Source organism: Syngnathoides biaculeatus, chromosome 4 (assembly GCF_019802595.1).
Source record: "Syngnathoides biaculeatus isolate LvHL_M chromosome 4, ASM1980259v1, whole genome shotgun sequence".
Taxonomy (NCBI): domain Eukaryota; kingdom Metazoa; phylum Chordata; class Actinopteri; order Syngnathiformes; family Syngnathidae; genus Syngnathoides; species Syngnathoides biaculeatus.
Genome location: NC_084643.1, coordinates 7,042,684 through 7,054,480, shown reverse-complemented (window position 1 = coordinate 7,054,480; position 11,797 = coordinate 7,042,684). Strand labels below are relative to the sequence as shown.

Below are 11,797 nucleotides of genomic sequence, written 5' to 3'. Positions count from 1 at the left end.
CAGCCAATCGCAGGGCACACGGAGACAAAACAGCTGCACTCGCAATCACACCTAGGGGCAATTTAGAGTGTCCAATTAATGTTGCATCTTTTTGGGGATGTGGGAGGAAACCGGAGTGCCCACCCGGAGAAAACTCACACAGAGAACATGCAAACTCCACAAAGGCGGTGCCGGGGATTCGAACCCTGGTCCTCAAAACTGCGAGGCCAATGCTCCACAGCTGCGCCACTGTGCCGCCATTAGTAAAAGAAATATACATGTTTAAAAAGAATATCAAATATTGAGCACGTTGCATCGAGTTCATAAACCCGTGCAAATGAGATGAAGTACATAAATACGTTCAACAATACGATCTAATTGCCGCTATTATTGCGCTCGTACAAGTGTGCTTGTCCTCATATTAATTGTGGCAAAGAAAAAAAACCCAAAAAGTTGACGACGCTCTTTAAGACGGTGAAGAAAATCAGGCCGTATCGTTTTAACGGGGCCCAAATAAACGAGAAGCACCCGAGGCGAAATATGAAAGTGAGTCAGCGCTCCTCCTTTCGTCCTCGCTCGTACTTCGCGACGCGCAGTCGAGTGTGACAAAAGCCAAGACGTTCGCTTTGTTTATGTTCATATCCAAAGTTCAACGGCGTCGTCAAATCTGAAATGCAACTGCCTCTAACCCTAGCGACATAACCGTAACCCTTAACCCCAAATATACAATATGTATTTTTTTTTTTTTTTTTTTCATTTTCATGATGAAATGATGTCATAGTCGCTTTGTGCGATCTCGTGCGCTGATCACTCAGACTCCGGCAAATCTCGGCTCTCTGCTCACCATGCATACCACCACCTCCACTCTTTATCCCAGCAGTTTTTTAAAGCTCTTTGTTGCCAAAGTCTGGTTGAACTTCCTTCCAATTTCTGCTCCAAACGATTGGAAAATTACAAAAACTCACCTTAATGAACAGATTAGCAACGTTGAAAACATTAGCGAGGGACACATTACACGCTCGCTCTGACTTTTTTATCTGTGATGTACTACGAACTTATGTACTATGTAACTCCATGAAATAGTGCGGTTTCCTGTCTATGTATTTGTTTTTATTTTGCTTAGTTTTACTTCGGCTGTCCGCTGCAAAGTTGAGAATCTGAGACGGTGAACGGCTCCAACCGAAAGAGCCTTCACCCTAACATCAAGCCCTTCGATGCAGAGCTTAGCTAAAGCTAACCTAACCCTATCCTCAAATCCAGATCTGTAAATGTAGGACTTTTATCTCAAAACCGATACCATCTGTAACTCTAAGCCTCGCCCTAAGGCCATAACCCGAACCTTCGCATTAAGTCTTATTCTCTGACCTTGTCCTTCAACGCCGACGTTAACGCTTCCCCAAAGAGCAAAATAAAGTTAAAGTGCCACTGAAATCCCTAAAAAACATTGTAAAATAGATATTGTTATGAAAATTACAAGGCGGCCTCACTCGGCCGCGAGCGACGACGTCGTCCCCCACCAACTATTGTTTATTATTATTATTATTTTTTTAAATACCTTCATACACACTATCATTTGGAACCCGCAAAGCTCTCGTCCTTTGCACCCGTGCAATCCATTTTTCACGACAAACCGGGTCTTTTGGAAAACTGTGAAGAGTGAATCCATCCTCCCGAGTGTTCGAGCATTGTCCAGCAATACAACGAGCCGGCATTTTGGCTAACACGCAGGGGAAAAAACAGCTACTTTCGCGCCGGTAAACACACGAAACCGCCAGCGTGGGGTTCTGGAAAAACCCTCACTTCCTGCTTCTTCTCCAAAACGAGTGCCTCGAGAGGATTCTCATGGCGGGAGTTACAAAAATCCATATACAAGGAGTCCTCGGTCTACGACTGAGATCCGTTCCCACAGTCGCGACTTAACTCAAATTTTTGATTCCAGCATTAAAAGTCAAAATAGTTTGCATTGAAACAAACAAGATGGCGTACTCAGTCAGACTGCTGAGAGGAGAATCTAGAAGAAGAAATTGTGAAGGAACCTGGTCGTCGATCGTCTCCATCTCCACAAGAATCTTGTTTTGCGGTCGTTGACGTAGGAATGGAACCCTTCATCACAAGCGCTAAAATACGGGCTCTGTCTTTCATCATTGTTACCACGATCGACCGACTGAAGCCCTCGTGGTGTTGTTGTCGCTCCTTTCTCCAATCTTTTTATGATCCTGAGCTTCGTTTCCATGGGGATGGATTTTATTTTGGCTGCACAAGCATTGCTAAAAGGCACAGCTTTGTTTTTTGGGGTGACAAAGTCGAAAAAGGAGGGCGAAAAATGCAAAGATACTAATAATAGCCAGACAAAATGGCAGACGGGGGACGGGCGTTGTAAACGTTTTAAGGTCGAGACCGTCTTAACCGGAAGACTCCTTGTAGGTCAAAATCCTGTTTTGTGGTGAAAAAAACGGATGGGTTCATTCCGGCTGCTTTTTTTTTCATGAAAAACATACAAAAAAAATTATGCTTCAGGTGTCAGTAGCCCTTTAGCATCGACACCTTGACTACAGTTACACGGCCACAGTGCAACACCAGAACTGACTAAATGGACGTCCATTTTTTTCTTATGAAATAATGGATTGCGAAATCCATCCAGCGTCTGACAATGGACCGTTTGACCGTCGGCTCTTCAACTCTGTGCAAAGTCAAGTCTAACACACACACACACACACACACACACACACACACACACACACACACACACACACACACCACACACACACACACACACACACACCGACCCGAAAAATGTTAATGAGCAATACAATTCATCACATTCACATTTTATTTCTGGCTTCTTCTTCTTCTTCACTCTTTGCTTCTGCCAAACACTCAAATAAATCCTTTTATTTTTTTTATATTTTTTAACCATCACACACACACAGGCGCACACGCCCTGAAAGAGTTGAGGAAAAAAAATTGGAAAGGTTTTTGATGGAGGGTGAAAATGGCGAGAGTGAAGGAGACGCAATCACGTTGAGAGAGACAAAGAAGGGAACACACCGTTGCGAAGCATTAGCGCGAGGGTGAATAATGGATTCATTTAAAAAAATTGTCCACGTAAACGCGGGCGCGCCCGTGCTCAGTTGCCGCGTCTACGTACACGCAGGTCGCACCACCGCGAACGATGCGCCGTTTCATCAGGACAAAGCAACCGGTGGGAAGAAAACGCATCTTCGCGAGCATGTGGAACAGACTACTAGCTGGACTCAATACACAAAAGCACCGTCTGGCCGACGCGGATTAATATTAAGGTACAAACGTGACGAGTGTGTTCCGTGCTGCTTGTGCTCAATATTTGTGACTCTTGCCTTTGCGGACATTCAACATTTGCATCATAGAAACGTTTTATTTTTGCGAGGTCAACGGCACGAGGGCAAAGCTGTGGAGCCTGAAAGGTGGAACCTCAAATTTGTTGCTCTTTCACAGTAGTTTCGACCCCACCCCCCAAAAAAAAAAAACCGAAACCAAATTGTTGAACATTGACATGTGGCAAAAAAGTGTTTTGTCTTTTTTTTTTAAAGTAAAAGTAGTTTCATCCCACGCCCCTTGTGAGGATAAGCGGCTAAGAAAATGGATGGTCGGATGAAAAACATATTTTTAAAGTAATTTTTAGGAGTCAAACTACTGAAACAAAAAGCAAAAAAAATCTGAAAAATGTTGAATAAGTATGATTTGAATGATTAAAAATTACTTTAATTACTAAAAAAAAAGTTTCACAAATGTCTTCAAGTATTACGACAAAAATAATTCACCAAAACATGAAAAAAAGTAACTTGAAGAAATGACATAAAAAAAGCATGATTTGAAATACGAAGACAGATGCAATGTTTTAAAAATTATTACATGAATATATACAAAAAATATTTTTAAATTATAAACAGACAATCAGAATAATAGAAATTATTATTTACAAATTATGATGGAAAATAGGGTTTGAAATTTTGGGACAAAAATTATGTGCATGATTGTTTTAAAAATTCTAAAAAAAAGAAAAAAAAATAACCAAAATGTTATTACAAATGATGACGGAAACAATTACTTCAAAAATGACGACAAACTACAGATTTGAAAAGTTATGACTTAAATGTAGGAAAACTATAGTTTAAAAATGGGCTTTAAAATGATAATTAAACCATATATAAAAAATGTGGGGAAAAGTTTTCTTCCAGTGAATAAAATGTGTTGGTCTTTTTTTTTTTCTACTTTTGATTTTAAAAAATGTACATAAAGTGATGTCTTATTCAAGCTGCATTTTGGAAATAGAGGGCGGAAGTCTGAATTTTCAGACTTAAGAGGCAGTCGGCTTTGGAGGTTCCACTGTATGTGCATTGCACTTAAAGGTGATTGGGGGGGGGGGGGGGGCGCTTGCTTGTGAGGTCAAGTGTAGTCAAGTGTCCTCCTACACGGGGGACACTTGAGGTTTCTTTCCGTCGTGAGGATTGGACCGCAGCTCGTGTTAAGACAGGAAGTGGGACGTAAACAAGTTAAAGTGCAGGGTGAGCGTGAGAAGGCAGGTGGCTCGGCTTTTTGACCGAGGACGGAGTCTGGGGGGCCTGCGAACGCCCCCTCCGGCGTCATTATGGGGGGGGAATTGGTGAGCCGGCGTTCAGGTGCTCTCAAGTGTCGCGGCAAACGGCAGGCGGCTGCCTTCAAGGCTGAATTTACACCGCGTGGGTCACATTTGCCTGAGCACGGCAAAATAATTACGGCTGACATGGACGCAGCTCGAGAGCGTCGGCCGGGGTTGAAATCCCGGCCCCGCCTGTGTGGAGTTTGCATTTTCTCCCCGTGGCTACGTGGCTTTTCTTCGGGGCACTGCGGTTTCCTCCCACATCCCAAAAACATGCATTCATTGGAGCCCCTCAATTGCCTGCCCGATGACACCTGGGACAGGCTCCAGCACTCCCCCGACCCTCGTGAGGATAAGCGGCGGCTCGGAAAACCGATGGATGTAAATCGGGAAATGGCCACTTGCAGTGTAAATTCAGCCTTAATGACAGGGAGACAGCGAAAAGGTTTTGTACGTACACTGTACATCATGGAAGCTGCGAGTGTGGTTACCTTCACTACTTTGGGAAGTGAAACTGCTAAAAACAAAAACAAAAGATATCAATAAATACATAAATTAATTAAAAAAAAAAAATCAGTCATTGGCTGCTGGTGACAGGCTCAGATTTCCAAGCGTGGTGATTGTTGCTCTCGGCGTCGGACAGCCGCTCCGGGACTTCGTCGGCGGCGGAGGCGGCGGCCTCGAGGTCCGCCTCGGTGTCCTCGTCGTTGCTCTCGGCGCTGTAATCCACCGCCTCGAGGAAGGACGGTTCATCTTCGTCCATCACGTACGTGCTGGGGCAGCTGCTGCGGGAGCGCACAGGAAAGCGGCGTCATGGCGACTGGCGCATATTTCACGTTCGGAAAAATTCCGTGCCAGAAAAAAGGACCTTGGCTGACCGGTTTGTCATGTGACCAATCTCGCAATTCAATTTATTTACCGTAATTCCTCCTGGCCTACAGAGCGCACCGGGTTATAAACCTCGCCCGGTACATGTGTAAAGGAAATACCATTTGGTACATACACAAGCCGCAAGTGCCCACAGTGAGACACGAGATATTTACAAAGGACGGTACACAGAAAGTTTTCAAAGTCTTAATCCCTTATTTTACGTTAACATAGCAACAACACTGTAGCACAAACAGGGTTGGTTTAAAAAAAAAAAAAAAAAACCTAAATCACTGAGACAGCAGTAACACAGCAGCAACATGCTAGCACAGCGCTAACAGGGCCGATTAAAAGAAAACAACAACAACAAAAAAAAAACATACCGGTAAAAGTCTCTTCCTCGGCACATATATTTCACCGGTCTCACTCTTACCTTTTCCGCTCGAGTGCCCCCTTGCGGCCGTTAGAAAAAAATGCATAAATTAGCCGTATCACCGCATAAACCGCAGGGTTGAAAGCGTGTGAAAAAAGTCGCGGCTTATAGGCCGGAAATTACGGTACACAGTCAAGCCACCCTGGACCCAGCCTGTCCGACATATCAGATTTCATATATCAGATGATATCAAATCGATGCCCTCCGCTGAAACGGACGAAAATGCCAAGAATCCCTTCCGCATCTCCCCATTTTTCAAACACTATTTTTTTTTCTGTCATGCCATCCAGTAGGAAAAGAAAAATGGAAGTTTCTGCCTGTTTGTCACTGGAATGGAAAGAAAAACAAAAGACGAAACGCATCCAAGTTTTCAGACTAATTACATGAAATTGGATCGTTTCCCGCGGCCTGATGAGATCTCGCGGAGCACTAAATGCGCGCGCCGCCTGACAGTCGTCGAGCGCGCAAAACATCGCAAGAAGCCGCCGTCGCTGTCTTCGAGCTATTTTAGTTGCATCTGAAATGCAAATGGAGACCAAGAAAATTCGGGGATTAAAATCTTTTTTTATATTCTTAGTTTGAAATCCAAAATGAAATTGTTAATTGGATAGACACAAAATATTTTTAAAAATATATTTCATATGTAACAATAAATATATACATATATATATATATATATAGTATATGTGATCTTTTGTCTATTTTAACTAAAACACAAACATAATTGCTGTTATTTCGATTCAAAACAAGTTTTCATTGATTTGCTATGAAACAATTTTTGTTGTTTTACTGATACAAAATTACTTTTATTTTTTGATTTTTTTTCTTAAAGCATTGCGATTGTTGTTTTTCAGATATAAAAAATATTTTGAGTGGTTTTATTTTTGTTTCAAATGAAAAACGTTGAATTATTATAACAACCAAAACTTTTTTTGACTTCTGATACAGTTTTTTTTTTTTTTAAATCATGATCATCAATTTTGGTGTTATTGAAACACACACATTTGTAATTATTTGGGGTTCTTTAGTCAGATGGCGACAATATGTAATTGATATACAATAATGATATAACTGCATTATAAGGCATGCTCCCATTTCCGTATACGGTATTGTAGTGCAGTATCGTCACATATTATTAATCTGAATTGTGTTTTGTTAAAAGGTATGGTGCATGCAAAAGCCCACCAAGGACAAAAAGCATATTAGCATAATTTCCGGCCGAATTTTTTCACATGCTTTCAACCGCGGCTTATGCAGTGATGCGGCTAATTTGTGAATTTTTTTCTCACGGCCACAAGGGGGCACTCGAGCGGAAAAGATAAGAGTGAGACTGGAATATATGTGCCGAGAAAGTGACTTTTTACCAGTCCGGCCCTGTTAGCACGGCGCTAGCTAGCGTGTTACTGCCGTGTCTCAGTGATTTTTACCAGTATATGTATATTTTTTTAACCGGCCCTGTTAGCACAGTGGCGCTAGCATTAGCATGTGAAGCTGCGGTGCAAGCATTAGCTTTAGCACGACAGGCGCTAGCGTTAAACTTTTTGTGTACCATCTTTCTTTGGAGATACTTTTTTCACACGCTGTCAACCCTGCAATTTATGCAGAGACGGGGCTAATTTGTGCATTTTTTCTAACGCCCTCAAGGCGGCAGTCAAGTGGAAAAGGTAAGAGTGAGACCAGTGGAATATATGTGCCGAGGAAGTGACTTTTACCGGTCCGGCCTTGTTAGCGCTGCCCTAGCGTGTTACTGCCCTGTTTCAGTGATTTTTATCCGTGTGTGTATATATATATATATATATATATATATATATATATATATATATATAGATATATATTTTAACCAGCAATGTTAGCGGCACGATGGCGCTAGCATTAGCATTAGCGCGGCAGCGCCAGTGTTGAACTCTCTGTGTACCGTCTTTCTTTGTAAATATCTCGTGTTTGTGGGCTTTTACACGGCTGCGGTTTATGTCTGTACCAAATGGTATTTCCTTTCCAAATGTACTGGGTGAGGCTTATAACCAGGTGCGCTCTATAGGCTGGGAATTACGGTAATTACTTTGTGTTGCAACAATTCCACATTAAATTACAACTTCCCTATTGAATGATAAGGCAATCTAGAGAAATGAAAAAAAAAATAGCAATTTCCACACGTGCACAGTAGATGTTATTTTGCCACCATACAGAAAGCTATAAAAGGCAATCATTTTACTCTGTATTATATACAGCCCAAAAAGCTTTGGAAATGCATTACAATGAAATGTTTTTCCATTATTTCACAAAAAAAGAAAAAGAAAGATGTGGTCATTTGGAATCTTAGTTGCCCCCCCCCCGTGGGTCCCGATGCTTAAACGCCGGCTGCATCTTTTGAGGTTTTAGCGGCTTTAGTGGCTTTTTAATGGTGTTAATGGTCTGAAATGCGATCCTGGGGAGACGCTCCATCACGGGCCATCTCTCTGGTGTCGTGTCGACCCGAGCGGGAGGCGGACACTGCAAATGGTGCGCCGCAAATGTGCCCCCGTGTGTAGGCCGGCGAGCGTTGCCGGGGGAACAGGAAACGTCCGACCTCCTTTCCTCGAGGTTCCAATAACTCTTCCCCCACCCCATTCCGCACTCCGCGCGGGCATCGTCGTTTACGTCCGCCGCGTGGAGCCTTTTTCCGAAGGGCGCTCGGACGCTCCCGATGGCCGCCGTATCATTGCGACGACGACCTATTAAATGCTAAGTGCTAGCATGCCCGCCTGCCTGAGAGCATCCAATCTCGCAGTCCCTTAATGATCAAAGGCATCAATGATGGATGAACGCTTATCAATATGAGAGTAGCGGGAGAAGGCCGGAGGAAGACGCTCATGGGAAGGGGTTGGCGGGGGGGGGGGGGGCACCGCTAAGTGCTTCGGAGAATAAACCCATCCACTGTCTTAACACGACCGGCAAACATCCAAATGATGACGGAAAACAAATCGCTTGCCGGTACCACGCCGGGAATTTTCATACGCTCCAGGTCGAAGGTTATCGTGTTGAGCTGGCTTTTTGTCCACTTTAAATCTTAAAAATAACACGTTTTGCTATCTCGCGCAAGATTAGATCTTTTTTTTTTTTGTCGCTGGCGACAGAACAAACAACAATTCCAGTTCTTAATTAGACACAATTCCATCTTTTTCCTTCAAGCATTGTGACTTTATTTGTTTTAAAATGTTGACTTAATTCACATAAATTGATGTTTTACATGTAATGCTCTAACGTGTTCAAATATTACCGAGTTTTATTTGTCCTAAAATTATGACCTTTTTCTCATAAAATTACTTGGTGTAAAATTAAGATATTATGCCTATAAAAATGATTTTCTCTTGCTCTAGCTAGCGGAAATTCTGAGATTATTCAGATAAAATAAAATACATCTTTAGAGCTCCTAAAATTAAAAAGTCATGTTTATAGATTTCCAACTTTTTTTTCTCTCCAAATATCACTACTTTATTAATTCTAAAATAAGAACTTTGCTCACATATACGCTCATATTTGTTTGGCGCAGTTTTTACGCCGGATGCCCTTCCAGGGAGTGGAGGCCCCCCAGTGGGATGCGAACTCACACCCCCTTGTTTACCAGAATGTTTAACGAAATAGTTTCCAACTGAATGATGACTCGGGCACCCAAACGTACACACCTGAGCTCCTTTCGCTTCCCTTTGTAAAGCGACGGAGTAAGCGTGGCGTCCGTTCTCACCTGACGGCTTTGGGCTGCGTCCCGATGAGGTCGCTCTCCAGGTCCAGCAGGTGCTGATGGTTGTGGAGCCCCGTCATCCTCTTGAGCCTGAGCAGCGCCACGCAGAACTGCGCTCCCATCTCCTCCAGCTCTTTGGTGCCAATCTGAAAACCCTGCACGCAAAAAACAAAAATCAATCGCGTACATCAAGATAAGTTGTGACAGAACGACTGGGCCATAAATTGAGTTTAATTTTGATATTGTTGTTCGGCGCTTTAACAGCCAACCTGAGAGAGGGTTCTGCCGTCAATACATGCTCATTTAGCGTTTTCCCCATTACAGGAAGTTTAAATTTATGTGCATTGTTTTATGAGTCCTTGAAGTCTCCATAGAGAAGAAGCGATCACACACAAACACAAAGCGCTTTTTGTTCCTTGGTTGCAGGAAGGCCAAAGCCGGGCCAGATTCGTGCGCTCGTCGACATCTGGACAAACGCTTCCACGCACAAAATGACGACGGGGTGTCGGGGATGGGGGATGGATGCTTTTAAATACCAAAGACTTCCATCACAATAGTTCCTCTGTTGTCATTGGCTGGCTGCTGATGGAGGAGGGGCATAAAAAGGACTGCAGCACCACCTGGTGGAGATTTTTGTCTTAGTCAGACGATGAAGCGACAGGAAAATTTGAAGATTGTAAAATCAGGACTTTCATCACATACTGTAAGTTGTTTCTCTCATCTTTTCTCAAATCAGGATTTTGGTTTGGTGTTACTTGTTTATTTTTCTATAAGTTCTATCTTTATTCACATAAAATTGAAAATGATCATCCATCCATTATCTGTGCCGCTTATTCTCACAAGGGTAGCAGGGAGTGCCGGAGCCTATCCCTGCTGTCAACGGGCAGGAGGCGGGGTACACCCTGAACTGGTCACCAGACAATCGCAGGGCACATGGAGACAAACAGCCGGAGTCGCAATCACACCTATGGGCAATTTAGAGTGTCCAATTAATGTTGCATGTTTTTGGGATGTGAGAGGAAACCGGTGTGCCCGGACAAAACCCACGCAAGGCACGGGGAGAACATGCAAACTCCACACAGACGGGGCCGGGATCCAACCTGGGACCTCAGAACTGTGAGGCCAACGCTTTACCAGCTGACTCACCGTCCCGCCACTACAAGACTACAATTTTACAATTATGTGAATAAATTAGTCATTGTAAGAATCATAGTTGAAAAGAAATTGTAAGAGTGAAGTCATAAAGTTGCAAGAAAGAACTGAAATGCGACAGTATTATGAACAAAACGCAAACTATATAGGAATTAAGTCAGTAATATTATGAGAATAATACATTTCTAATAATATTACAGCAAAAGTTATCATGAAACATTTCAAAGTCTGTCATTTTACAAAAATGAAAAAAAAATGCATTCTAGGGTCAAAATAATAAAAAATGTATAACAATCCTTCCCCAATATCAATTCAAAAAAGTGTCCAATTAATGTTGCATGTTTTTGGGATGTGGGAGGAACCCGGAGTGTCTGGAGAAAACCCACGCAGGCGCGGGGAGAACATGCAAACTCCACACAGGCAGGCCCGGGATTGAACCAGGGACCTCAAAACTGTGAGGCCAACGCTTGACCACCGTGTTGCCATAATATAATTTAGTTATTCATAAAATAAAAATACTGATAATTGTACTGTTGGAACCCAATTTTAATTGTACTTGATTTACATCTCATCCTGAACTTATCTGTTGTAAAAATTATGAATTTATTCAGGTAAATATAAAAAAATTATTGCCAGGAGTGTTCGATCTTTGTCTTTCAAATGTAGGTTTTTTTTTTTCCCCTTTAAAATGTTGCCTTTGGTCTCACAATTTTCTAACTTTGTCGTACACTTCTGACTGAATCACGTGAAACGGTGACTGTAAGCAAAACGCATGCGGGCGACTGTCACCTTATATTTGCCCTGGTCGCACCCGCAGACGGTGCTCTCCATGGTGTAGCTTCGCTGCACGCCGATCTCCCGCCACACCACCACGCGCGCCGTCGACTCCTTGGAGCGCTCCACCACGAAACTGCAGCTGGCCATGCTGAAGGCCGGCGCGATCTGGGAGAGGATCTTGGGAAGGGCCTGAAAACGCAGACCACAGACCACATTGCAAGTGTGTACTCTACGTGTGTGTGTGTGTGTGTAC

At 43.0% G+C, this 11,797-nt stretch overlaps 1 protein-coding gene across 4 annotated transcripts in view; it reads right to left on the bottom strand.

The window, feature by feature from the left end:
- Positions 1–3,271: 3,271 nt before the first annotated feature.
- Positions 3,272–11,797, bottom strand: part of agtpbp1 (ATP/GTP binding carboxypeptidase 1) — a 37,294-nt gene continuing 28,768 nt past the window's right edge. For 2 of the 4 annotated variants that reach the window (XM_061816713.1, XM_061816715.1), the window contains 3 exons: positions 11,557–11,733; positions 9,619–9,770; positions 3,272–5,382 (listed from right to left, as the gene is read on the bottom strand). In XM_061816713.1, the coding sequence (XP_061672697.1) occupies positions 5,175–5,382; positions 9,619–9,770; positions 11,557–11,733 (537 nt within the window). In that variant the 3' untranslated portion in view covers positions 3,272–5,174. The remainder of the gene's footprint in view (positions 5,383–9,618; positions 9,771–11,556; positions 11,734–11,797) is intronic. The other 2 variants (XM_061816716.1, XM_061816714.1) reach the window with 1 other exon arrangement.